Source organism: Notechis scutatus, chromosome 5 (assembly GCF_049901735.1).
Source record: "Notechis scutatus isolate UNSWTSFEM ecotype Mainland chromosome 5, rNotScu1.2, whole genome shotgun sequence".
Lineage (NCBI taxonomy): Eukaryota > Metazoa > Chordata > Lepidosauria > Squamata > Elapidae > Notechis > Notechis scutatus.
This window is the reverse complement of record NC_142013.1, coordinates 20,401,822-20,415,001: the sequence shown is the minus strand read 5'-3', so window position 1 is coordinate 20,415,001 and position 13,180 is coordinate 20,401,822. Positions and strand designations below refer to the sequence as shown.

At 38.1% G+C, this 13,180-nt stretch overlaps 1 protein-coding gene and 1 long non-coding RNA gene across 2 annotated transcripts in view; one reads left to right on the top strand and one right to left on the bottom strand.

Annotated features, from left to right (window-relative positions):
* Positions 1–5,863: 5,863 nt before the first annotated feature.
* Positions 5,864–7,937, bottom strand: LOC148130388 (uncharacterized). Its single transcript, XR_015749733.1, has 2 exons — positions 6,966–7,937; positions 5,864–6,487 (listed from the first exon to the last, which is right to left on the bottom strand). It is a non-coding gene; the product is annotated as an uncharacterized LOC148130388 (long non-coding RNA).
* Positions 7,871–13,180, top strand: part of XPO4 (exportin 4) — a 78,712-nt gene continuing 73,402 nt past the window's right edge. The window contains exon 1 of the mRNA XM_026675073.2: positions 7,871–8,061. Within this exon, the coding sequence (XP_026530858.1) occupies positions 7,984–8,061 (78 nt within the window). The 5' untranslated portion in view covers positions 7,871–7,983. The remainder of the gene's footprint in view (positions 8,062–13,180) is intronic.

Sequence of the window (13,180 nt, the reverse complement as noted above, 5' to 3'; positions counted from 1 at the left end):
TGAAAAGAATTTATAACTTCTTCGGGCAAATGGAAAAATGTACAAAAGAAACCTAGAGAATTTTCATTAATAACATTTCAGAATTGAATACGAGTCACAATGTTCTTCTATTAAGAATTTTAGGTATCATTTAGTTGGAATAAGGCTACTAATGGTTAAAGCACCTGAAGTCTCCAGAGTTAAATTGAAAAAAAAAATAACATTAACTTTGTATACATTCTATACTGCTAGCATGTTCATGAATCCAGACAATTTGACTTCGATAACAAATCATAGTTTATTTCAGTGCATGGACCCATCAATTATTTAATTCTAGAATACTTAAAACAGTAACAAGGTAGATTTTTCTCAATTTTGTGACAAATTAGCTTCCTACACTTTTTTGTGTGTGTGCCTGCACCTCAGTTCTCTAGCTGTTTCATAACATTACCATGAATTGCTGCTGGCTTGGATCCTGTAAGTTTGTGGAGAGAAAATTACTAGTGTCCCTTTCTGTGTGCAGCCCCCCTTAATTCAGGAAGGGCTCTGAATCTCCAGGAATGCTTTTTCAAAGGGCACAGTAGGCTGTGGGGAGGAATGAGTGGGAAAGTTTCCTTCCATAAACATTCTTAAATCATCTTAGAATCCAAGTCATTGTTCTGTACAAAGCAAAACTTGCTTTTAATAAAAACATTTTGAAAAATGCAGTGATATTGGCAGATAATCAAACATGTCATTCCAAACATATTTTCCCCCAAATACAATTTTTTGTTGTTGAGATGATAGTAAATTTAGAAAGTCATGTGGCATAAATTACTTTTATTTGTTATCTTCCCAACCAATTTAATTAAGCTTGAGCAGGAAACAATATATAAATGTTAGAGGAAAAAGTGCTCTGAATATATTTAATGATATTCTAATGATATTCACATTTCAAACAATTATGTTCCCATTAAAATTATACCAAATCCCTATGGAATCTCAGGGCTGAATAGATAAAATGTATTTAAAGATATTTAACCAAATTGGCAAAGAACTACAATGCTACGGTGATGCAGCTCCAGGAACTCTTAGAGCAGTGGTAGCTAACCTTTTTGGGCTACTGTGCCAAAAATTGCAAGCACGCCAGCACCCAGAATGCAATGCGTGCCCCCCCTCCCCATGCCCCCTGCGCATGCGCGTGCAATCCCCACCCCCACCCTTACCTACATTGCGCCTCACAGCTGATTTTTTGCTGGTTTGAGGCCTTTTGGGGCCTCCCAGAGGCTTGGAAAAAGCCTCTGCAAGGCTTCTCAGGCCGAATTATAGGTCCGTTTCGTCACTTCCGATATTTCAGGAAGTGACGAAATGGGCCTATAATTTGGCCTGAGAAGCCTTGCAGAGGCTTTTTCCAAGCTTCTGGGAGGCCCCAAAAGGCCTCAAACTAACCGGGGAAAAAATCAGTTGTGAGGCATGGGCATGCGCAGTTAAGTTTGCCTGTGGCTCACGTGCCATCGGTTCGCCATCACGGTCTTAGAGGAACTGGATTATTTAGATATTTACCAGTCTGGCTTCAGATAGACATTTGTCATGGAAATGGTGTTAGTTACCTTGATAGATGATCTGTACCAGGGAAGAGGCAAGAGGAGTATTTGATACTCAAGGATCTCTCAGACTTTTGATAATGTTGACTAGGAAATGAGAATGGTTGAGATGACAGACCCTATTCAGTATTGCGTCCAAGTCTACTACTTGGGGTGATATCACAAGATGATTTTGGAAGATCTCTCAGTTCCTCAGTATTGCCCTGTTTCTGGATCCAGCAAGGGTCCATTATTTTTAATATCTAATTATTCTATGGACTGAGAAAGTTCACATATGAGTCTGGAGTCAGGTTCCAACAGTACTTTGATTATATTCAGTTGTGCTTCTTTCTCCAATGTCAGGGTTACACATCTCCAGGCTGCAAAGGATTGGTATAAGAAAACAAGCAAAAGCTGAATATGGACAAGATTGAATTGTTGCTTATTTCAGAGTCTTAAGTTTAGAATTCAAGTGATTTGTCTGTTATGGAGTCATACTGTTGCATACGGGAATACATGTACAACTTCAGGTATTGTCTTGGAGAGAGCTGTCATGCCCCTGGTGGAGACTGACTCTGAGGAAGAGGAGGAACAGCCAACAGGGAGTGGGAGTGCGGCTCCAGAGGTGGTGGAGGAGGCTGGGGAAGGGCAGAGGCCGGCTGAGCAGTCAGAGGAGGATCCAGGCCCATCCCCTATCCATCCTAGGTCACGCAGGGAAGAGAGCATCAGGGAAAAGCGATGTCTACTGAAGAGGAGATTACCATGATCTTCCTCGTGGCTTGCAGGTGGGAGCTATGTATATAAGTTAACAACTGCACAGTTGGAATTGCTGAAGTCAATTAGTGTTCACCTTGAAAGAGGTTTATCTTTGCTGGTGTTCTTCCCATGGACTTTTCTCGGTTATTTTCTTGGAGTTTATAATTAGTTATCTTGGCTTGCTTCGGAACTCTCATCAATGCGGTTTGTTTGGTTTTCTGTTTGCCTCCTTATTTACTTTTGTGACTTTAAACTGTGCCTAATAAAACAGTGAAGTTAAGTTGAAGGCTTTACCGGACTTTAATATATGTTTTGGGTTTTGGGTTATTTTGAGAGACTACGGGTTATCACAAGAGCATTGTTGCTGGACAATACCACAGTAACTATAGCAAGGTGGGGGGGCGGTTTACCAGAGTAGTGTCCATACTGTACCTTGAGGAGCAAAAAACATAACAGTCTTCAAGGGAAGCAAGGGAGTGCAAATTATGTTAAATTGTGTGATATGAATTCCTGCAGAATTAATGGAAACATGTATACATACCAAACCAGAATGCACTGAGTTTTATAATCAGTCCATCTGTGACTTAAACTTTCCACTTTCCACAAAACCAAATCCCTGTGGGCATTAAACATTGAAGCAATTATGCTTTCCTTTACTCTGGACACAGTATTTGATGATTTTGTTACATTTGGAGATTTAGAAGGCTAATTAATTTGTGTTAGGAACTATGGATGAGATCTATGACAAAATGAGATATACATTATACCTATTATGGTTACAAAGGGCCCCCTAGTGGTAAGGAAAACATGTTTTAAAGTCCTATACAGACATTATTCAGTTTATGAACTTTTGAGTTATGAACTTTCGTTGATACGAACAAGCCTGTCTGCAACTCCAACCAAAAAGGTTCTAGGAGTGGGAGAAAGCAGAAAAATATGTTTCCTGCATGCCACTTATGTAAGTGGCACAGAAACTAACCTTTTCCTGCCTTCCTCTTGTATACTGTTCACAGATCTATGTTGTACACTGTAAGATAAGAACTCTATTGTGCATGTTTTTTATGCTTGTTGGACTTGCGGACTTATGAACTCTCAGAACATGGCCCATTTGTAAGAAGAGTACTGTCTGTACTGTATCAATGTTTCTCAATTTGGTGTCTTCCAGGAATGTTGGATAATTCCTTTAATCCATAGCCAGCAAAGCATGCCAGCTAAGGATTATGGGAGCTGAAGTTCCACACATCTGCTGTGAACCAGATAGGGGAAAGCTATGTCATGGCTCAATTTTTTTTATAATACTTATATAAAAAATTTAATTGAATTTAGAGTCAGTGTTCTAGCAGTTAAAGCACCAGGATGGGATACTGAGAGCCCTATAAAAGCCAATGGAGTGACCTTGAGTGAGTCACTCTCTCTCAACCCAACCAACCTTGCAGTATTATTGTTGTGCTGAAAATAAGAGGAAGGTATATTAGGTATGTTCGCCATCTTGAGTTATTTAAAAAAAAATAAAGGTGGGAGAAAATTAAATAAAATTTAAAACATTAAGCCTTGTTCTTCATTAAAAATTGTTCAGTCAATTTTAAGTGCTATATAATATAATAATCTGATGAAATGTCATTACTGTAACACTGTACAGTGATGAGGTGGGGTTCACAACTGCTTTCTACTGATCATAACATAAAATTACCATTTTTTTTTTCACAACTTCTTCATATTTGGTTATTACTGAGCTCTTCACTAAATTCTAGTTACTAAACTCTCCAAATTCTTTTTTTCAAATTAATTTTATCAACATAGATCCCATCAGCATATAGTAAGTTTTTTTAAGCAGCACAGTACTTTGGTTTGCATTTGTTTTTACTAAATTACATTTCTTATATCCATGATGACAGAGCCATTTGTGCTGGCATGTGAGCCGCAGGCAAACTTACCTCACTGCACATGCCCACGCCTCACAACTGATTTTTTTCCAGGTTGGTTTGAGGCCTTTTTGGGCCTCCCAGAGGCTTGGAAAAAGCCTCTGCAAGGCTTCTCAGGCCAAATTATAGGCCCATTTTGTCACTTCCTTTAATAGCAGAAGTGACAAAACGGGCCTATAATTCGGCCTGAAGAAGCCTTGCAGAGGCTTTTTCCAAGCCTCTGGGAGGCCCCAAAAGGCCTCAAACCAGCGAAAAATCAGCTGTGCGGTGCAATGTAGGTAAGGGGATGGGTGTGGGAATTGTGCGCACATGCGCAAGGGCCATGGGGAGGGGGGCACGCATTGCATTCTGGGTACTGGCACACGAGTACGGGAGTCCTGGCGCACTCGCAATTTTTGGCACAGGAGCTCAAAAAGATTAGCCACCACTGTCTTATATCTGATGTCACTCTCATTTACATTTGCAAATAAGCCAATTGGAGTTTTTCTCTGTAACTCCTAATAATCTTCTAGTGAGTGAAGAACTAATGAAACATGAACTTTTATCTAAATAATAAAATATCTGCCCTATGGACAAGTACAATTTCAGTAGAATAATTTAGCCTTATAAGACTGGTTTTTTCAAGTGCTGAGGCACAATCTGTCCAGAAGATTAGATTCATGATGTACATGCAAGGAGAACCCTTTGTCTGGGGATACTGCTGTTAATAGTTATGAAATAATTTGTGAAATTAGTTTTTATATTATTTTCTTAAATAGTATACTACTTTGTGTATTTAGTTTTGAATAACTGTGATATGTGAATCCAGTCACTCTGGTTTATGCCATATCTATATCCAATTATGTTTTATTAATTAATGATCAAATTATATACCATCTATGTCTCTATGTCTATCCTCGGCACGTACCATGGTTTCTGCACACCCGATTCATGTAGAAAATAAACTAATTTTCAAAATGAAAATTTGTCGTGCTATGAAACAAAATACTAGCTTCTAACATTTCATTTTCATTTTCAAGAAAGCCCCTGGATCCTACACAGGTTTTTATGACTTCCTTACAGATAAAAGTTATTTGCAGTTGTAATCATTATATTAAAAAGGCAGAAGCAATAACCTTGAAGAAGAAGAGGAAGAATCTCAACTAAGATTATGGTCAGATAAAAGAAATCTGAATCTTTTTCAACACCGCAGTTCAAAAGTTCAAAGTTTTTTCTACCCTGCTTCTTCAAAGTCCAGCTTTTGCTTCTTATATTGTCTCCGATAGAGAATTGCTTGTACAATTCTGATTTTGGAGGTATAGACACATCAGAACATCTGAATATCTTCTCCCAAGATCTTCACAGTTGCTCTCCCAAGTGCTGTTCTGTGGTTATGTCTTGACTGCTTGTTGCTTTATTAGTGATGGTTGATCCTAAAAGGCAGAAGCCATCTACCACTATCTACCACTTTGATATGAATTCTAAGGATGGTTGCTATATCCACTGGCATTAGTTTGGTCTTCTTTATATTTAATTTTATGCCATGTAGGAAGACTGTTTCTTAGCAAACAAAGTTGGAAGTGATGTAAGAAACTGGAAACTGACAAAATTGAAAGATAAAAAAGAATGGACACAGATAAGAGAAAGAAACCTCAGGGTCTGATATCAATGCACAACATATTTTATTGTGTATATGATCTAGAAGACAGAGCAGGTTCAGAAAGAACATTAAGACCAAACCAACCAAATATTTTAATATAGGTGTAACGTAGGAACTGGGTCAGGAACTGTAATCCTCCCCACCCAAAGAAGACTGATTTCCAACTGGTTCTTTGAACTGGCTCAGGATCAGCTCTGAGCCTCTGCTCTTCCATGACATTATTGGTAATATCTAATAGATACAATCTTTTTGTTCATAGCTCTTTACTGGCTTATCTGAGATTGCATCAAAATTCTTTTCTCCTTTTGCATTGCTGAAGCTTGTGGTGGTTCTGGCCCTAATACCATCTGTAAGTATTTAACTTGTATATCTCTTCTTTTCCACTCCAGTCACAATGTGCAGCTATGATGAAAAGCAGTGGGAAAAGTAAATGGTTGCAAAATGAATTGAAAATATTAAGAGGGAGTCTGGGAGGTAGGTGACAAGGGAAATACTACAATGACCTTTTTGCATTCCCCTATTGGTCAACTAAAAGTGGGTACTGGGTGACTCAGTATTCTGCAGAATTTTGAGCATTTTGAGAATGAAAGAAGTGAAGATGAATGAAGATGGACTTGAGTTGAAAGCTCCTGAAAGAAAAACCAATACTGTTTACATAATTTAATCATAATGAATCAAGAATGCTGCAACTGCACTCTAATGCTTAGATCTTTGGTCTAGATGAGATCATATTCAGAATATGCTAGTCATTATGCAGATGAATGAGTTGAATGGTCAAAAGATATTCTGAAGTGCACAGATTAGAAAGTTAATCTTCACATAGTAAAAAATAAACCTCATATTGTACTAAATCATTTGTTATTAAAACAAGGAATAGATACCATATCTCTATCCCAAAGAGATTAATTTCTAGAAAAGGACAGTAGAAATTAAACAATGAGCATACTATAAATACAGCTAGCATTTGATACACAGCAGTGATATGAATTCTTTCATAATAGCATTGTGGTTTTGTTAAGTAACTGCTTACCTGAGCTTTTGTGTCTTGGGAAATAATTTATTCTAATATATGCCTTGCCAGCTAAGAAAGGATTGATATTTACTTACAGTACTTGTTTCATTTTGTTTTCAATATTGTCTTGATGTTTCAGGATCGTGTTATTGAAGTACTGAAAACTTTGGGCCAGATGAAATATATTTGGTAGACAAGCAAGATATACTGTAAGGAACTCCACACTGAATTGCAACATTTAAGCTGATTATGTGATATTATCATGCATTACATGTTCTTGCACAATTTTTACTATACTGAATTATTTAACAGAAGGCCATCATAATGGAGATACATATGGTTGGTTCCATGCTTAATTTTAGACACATAATTATATAAATTCCATTATATATTATGTAAAGTTCAATCACTTTTCTGATGTCTCTCAAAATTTCTACAAATAAGGAACTGGGAAGGAGTAACAACAAGTATTGCCTTAGGTATGCGTTGTGTTTCTTGGGAGAATCTACCCTTTTTTAAACAAAAAACAAAACCCAAATGCCACAAATCCCGTAGATGGATTGCATTAGCTTCCAACTTGCTTGGAGAACAAATCCTTTGACCTGGATGATCCTCCCTCGAATCCTTTATGGCCGGGAATGGATTGGAGTTATTTGGAACTGAGAATGGAAAGAACCAGTCCCAGATCCACCGGCGTTTCTCTCAGTTTGGCTGGCAAAGAGCTTAAAACTTGAGTAATTAGGACCTGGTGGATGTTGGTCTTCTCGTCGAGGGGGCGTTTAGGCTTCCAAGCCGTCATCTCTTCAGCCCCCATTGGCTTCAGGACTGCGAGGGGATAGGAAAGGGTCGGGCCACATGCCCGCATCCCCCCTTCTCCTCCCGGACCTGACGGAACTGCTCTCTCGCCATTTTCCCGCCGCGAAGCCATTTCAGGAGGACGACCCGCCGCTTCCGCCACCCCCGCAGCCGGCGGGGAGCGCCTCACGACGGCTCTGCGGGACCGGCACGACCTCCCCGCTCCAGAGCTCCCTCCCGACCCTCCGGGATCGCGGATTGGCTGGTGGGCCGCCTCGTCCCAGAATGCATTGCATGGCGCGTCATTGAACAGAGACCATGATGGCGGCGGCCGCGGCGGCGGGGGGAGCCTCCGAGGTGATCGCTCAGCTGGAGAGCGCGGCCAAAGTGCTGATGGTGAGGGAGCCGCGCGTCTCGCCGGGTCGGCAGATCCGCCGGGGGCGGAGCGGATGATGGGGTGGAATAAGCCGGGTTCTGTCCTTAGGGGAAGCTCCGTGAGTGCCCCTTCCCCGAGGATGGCTCTCTTTGGACTCCTCTAGGGAAGCATCCTCGGATAACCCCGGGAGGTGGCATCGCCTTTCATGCCCTAGAAACTTTTGCAACAGGACTGGTATTGCTCTCTCCCAGTCCTCCTTGTCTGAAGCTGCAGCCTCCCCGTGCATCTTTCTTCCCAGCTTTATAAGCCTCTTGGATCCCAGACGGGCAAAGACGGGCAGAATCACGTTGCTGCCCACCCTTCGCTTTTGTCCCTGTTGCTGCCCATAAACTCTTTAATGTTGTGTGAGGCTTGGATTCCATTCATTGATATCATCATATCCCAATATAATTCTTGCCCTTTTTACTTCGACATCCACGTGCTCAAATCTAATCAGGAGTCGTTTCCCTCACTTCCCAGTTTCTATCCTGGTTCTCTCCCCTCCTTCCCTTTTAATACCATTTTTCATGTCTCCTGATAAGAATGTTTTAATATCAGCCTCTAATACAGACCCATTTTACCAATACTGCATATAGCGTATTGCCTTTTTCCTCCCCTCCCCTCTTATATTACACTGCGTTACCGAAATGGCTGTTCAGTTTGCTTTTTGTGTTTCTCAAGGGTGGATGGAAATGTAAAACCACCAAGTTTCAGTAGCAGAACCTTTTCTTTTGTGAAGGTTTTCTGCAAGGCTAGAAACTCATGCTCCAAAATGCTACTTGTGGCTAAGCTAAAATAACTTTGCATTTGTTCTCCCTCAGTGAATTAAATATATTAAAACAGGAAAAATCCAAAACAGTTCTCAAAGAGCAAAGAATGGTTGCCTATAATCAGTAATCTTCTAGATTAGCAGCCTTGGCTGTATCAATGTATAGAATGTGTATAGACTTATTGAGTAAATGCATCATAATTTGTTCTACTTCCCAGGCAGCAAATAGTGAACATTTTGTATAATAAGTCCATTCAAAAAAGAAACAAGCTACAATCAGGATAGTTTTATCTAGATTTGTTACATTGGCTTTCTTTTTTTGAGTTCAGAATGATGCCTTATATATTTTATTTTCCCCTTCTTAACAGTCCTTTGGTGTGATAGGCTATCAGAGTGCTTTTTGGAAATATCAGGCAGACAGATGATATAAACAAATTAAGAATCCAGATGGATTTGAAATAAGATTTTGAAATTAATTATAAGAATCTTCCTTGTGGGAAAATGCTGTTGTTTTGAATTCTTAAAAAAAATAATTGGAGGGGACTTTGAACACTGAAATTTAACTTTTTAATATAGAATGGAGCAATGTCATTTTAGTTAGAGATTATTCATATACTTACATGTTACTGAACATATCTCTGTTTCTTGTTATCAAATAGACGTCAATAGCTCTTTTATGGCAGGTGCTTTACAGTTTAGCTGAATAACTACATGCAACGCAAATAACACTCCTAGCACATTAAAAAGTCAGGACAAAAGAGTCCTAGCTAGTCTTCATCCTCCGTGGTACAAAGTTTTACTAGAGGGTAGGATATAGCATTCAGATAAATAATAATTCTAAGACGATATATTCTCTTACTGTACCATATGAGATCTCTGAACATCTAGCTTGGCTCTTAAGTCTATGAACTACCTGAGGCAAGAGTTTGTCTTTTTGCTGTTAAGGTTGAGTAATTTTGAAATACAAAGCAGAATTTGGTAATGCAGAAGGTGTGACCCAGGATGCCACTAGATGTGTGCCAGAGGATATACTTACTATAGTCTGTACTTGATTGTGAATACATTTTTATAATAATCGTATTAAAATTTAAAGTTATAAATAAAAACTAGGAAAATATAAACAAGAAAAAATAGAAATTGCATAAAGAGGAGAAATATATAAAAGAAATAAAAGAAAAAAATTATAGAAAGAAATAACTTTCCCTTCAACAAGACAAGTATAAACATTTTCAAAACCTTAATATGTCTAATATTTCAACCCAAATTCTCTTCATCCCATGCGCTGCTTTCTTCTACCAGTCAGTGCAAAGTTTTGGCTTTTTTATCTATAGATCTCCAAACCTTCTGAGAGAGAGCAATAAACAATGGAGAATATATATCTAAATGAACTTATTTGATTGCTTTCTATCTTAGAAAACTTGAATCTAGTCAGGAAATTGAAAATCTCATAAAGTACAGTAATGTGGCTTTGATTTGATCTGTATAATTCTTTTACACAAAGTGATATTAGTGCTAAAAATCTTAGAGGTTTGCTAAAAATTCTTGATGGTAATGATGAAAATAATGATGTGAAGGGTCTGCTAAAATAAATTGTAAGCTTCTGGAATTGGTAAAAATGTTTTTTAAAAGAGTGCTAAATAATTTGGCATTACATTATCCCAATTTTATCCACCTATTTTAATGTTCAGATTGCTTTACACTATTCTGAAGTTGTAATGTATTCCTTGCATAAGTAAACCTGCCAAATAATGCTGAATTACATATTTTAGTATACTTTACCAATGACCTAGTGGCTGAGAATTAACCAAATTCACAATTTTTGCATTTGTGTACTTTTGAGATACAGATTTTAAAGTGTATATATTCACAAAGTAATACAGGAAGTTTAATCCCAAACTAAGAACCTAACTATTACAACTTTAGACTACAATTTTATAAGCATATGTTTGGATATTAGTGCTACTGAACTAAGTGAAGTTTGATTTTGGGTAAGCATATTTAGAATTGCATTTTCAAATAGCATGTCTTAATAGATATAATAAATGTAGGAATTATATACCTGCTACTTGTATCTTGAACACATCCATAGTTCTGTTCATTTGTCATTTTGCTAGTTTTAAGCCAATTATCTAGTAGAAAATGTGAATAATTTTTTATCAGATTTGCCCAAATTGCAAATATTTGATTATACTATAATTGCAAATATCTATACTGTAATTGTATGAAGGCTAGAAATGTACAAATCTGTAAAAAGTGAAAAACGTGATGGAAATTGTTTTTTTCTAGTTTTCTCCAGGACCGTGTGTGTGTGTGTGTGTGTGTGTGTGTGTAGTCCTTGATGTACAACAGATCATTTAGTCACTGTTCAAAGTTACAACAGCAATGAAGACAATAACTTATGACCATTTTTCACACTTATGACTGTTGCAGCTTCTCCAGAATCATGTAATCAAAATTCAAATGCGTGTAAACTGGTTCATATTTATGATGGTTGCCGTGCCCTGTGGTCATGTGATCACCTTTTGCGACCTAACAAACTATGTCAATGGGAAAACCATATTCACTTAGCCGTGTTACTAACTTAATAACTGCAGTGATTCACTTAAAGGTGACAAGAAAGGTCATAAAATGGGGCAAAATTCACTTAACAGTTGTCTCTCTTAGCAAGCGAAATTTTGTGCTCAGTTGTGGTCATAAGTTGAGGACTACTTGTAGCTCCCTGTTCTTCCCAATTGACTTAGTCTTCTTCCCAGTTGCTAGCCCTAGCAAAGACCATTTCCCTAAAGATTCAGCTTTCCTGCAGCAGTTGGAACAACTACTAAAGGTGCCAGCAATACCAATGAGACCAGTTTTTGATGCTTCAGGTCTTTAAATTGCTTAGAAATGGTAGTGCTGGTTGTGGGGAGGGAGGCGGATTTTAGTTTAGTATGTGATACTTGGATACATTTTGTAAAAATGTCAGTGAATGCATTCAAAACTTCTTTTTCTTTTTGGTATAATTAAGCTCAGCAGACTATCAGAGAAAGCAAGGTGTAGCAACTTTGATTGTAACTAGTGTTATACATGCTTTACCCTGCGGCAACTTTATGAATCAGAGCTGTCTGCATATTAGTATGTGCTGCCATCTGCTTGTAAATCTAGAACAGGGGTCTCCAAACTTGGCAACTTTAAGACTTGTGGACTTCTACTCACAGAATTCTCCTGCCAGCTATGCTGTTGTTGCCAAGTTTGGAGACCTCTGATCTATTCTAGAACATAGTACAGTGCAAGTAGTCCTTGACTGACAACAGTTCGTTTAGCAACCATTTAGTTATGATACTGAATAAAATAAACTTATACCAATGACCAGTTTTCACACTTAACCGTTGCAGCATCTCCATGGTCACATCAAAATTCAAATGCTTGGCAACTGACTCATATTTATGCCGGTTGCAGCAGTGTCTCAGGATCATGTAATCACCTTTTGCAACCTTTTGAGAAGCAAATCAATGGGGAAACCACGTTCGCTTAGCAATCGTGTTACTAACTTAATTACTGCAGTGATTCACTTAACAACTATGGCAAGAAAGCTTGTAAAATGGTGCAAACCTCACGTAACAAATGTCCCACTTAGCAATAGAAATTTTGTGCTCAATTATGGTCATAAAGTCGAGGACTACCTGTACATTAAAGCAAATGGACAGAAGTCTTGCCAGTGAGAAAGTTCTCTTCTGAAAATAATCCTGAAGAATGGGAGGTAATTCATGATAATCATGCCCAGCTTCTAAATACTGTCTGTAACATTTCTGGCAGGAGATCAGGCATCCCTAAAATTTGTGGTTTCTAGCTGATTAACTTTCAAATCCCATAATTTTTGCAAATAGAGCTATTAAAATTACTGAGATTTGCTAGTCATGACCAGTCTACGTCTCACTGATTTCACTAAGTATATTCTCAGTGTGGCTAAGTAGGGATCAAATCTTAAGCTTTTATACAATACTGTATTCTTACAGTTGATAATTCAGATAATATCTTAATGTATTCTGTAACATGACTGATGATTTTGGCAGGGGCTGTGTTCTGAAAGTTGCCTGTAAATATTTTACACAAAGAGTTAGTTATAGAATTGTTGCCTTTGCCAATAATGTGTTTGAGGAAAGGATATGAAAGACTTAGTAAAAGTATGTAGTACTTTCATTATTATAGAATATTCTCTAAAGCAGTATTCCAAAACTTTCTATTTTCCTGCAATGCACCTGGAACACATCAGTTTGAAGAAGTTCCTGTGAAGGAGTATGGGGCTATTAAAGCATCTGAAATGAAAATCTGGATAAATGAGTATTGCAAACATA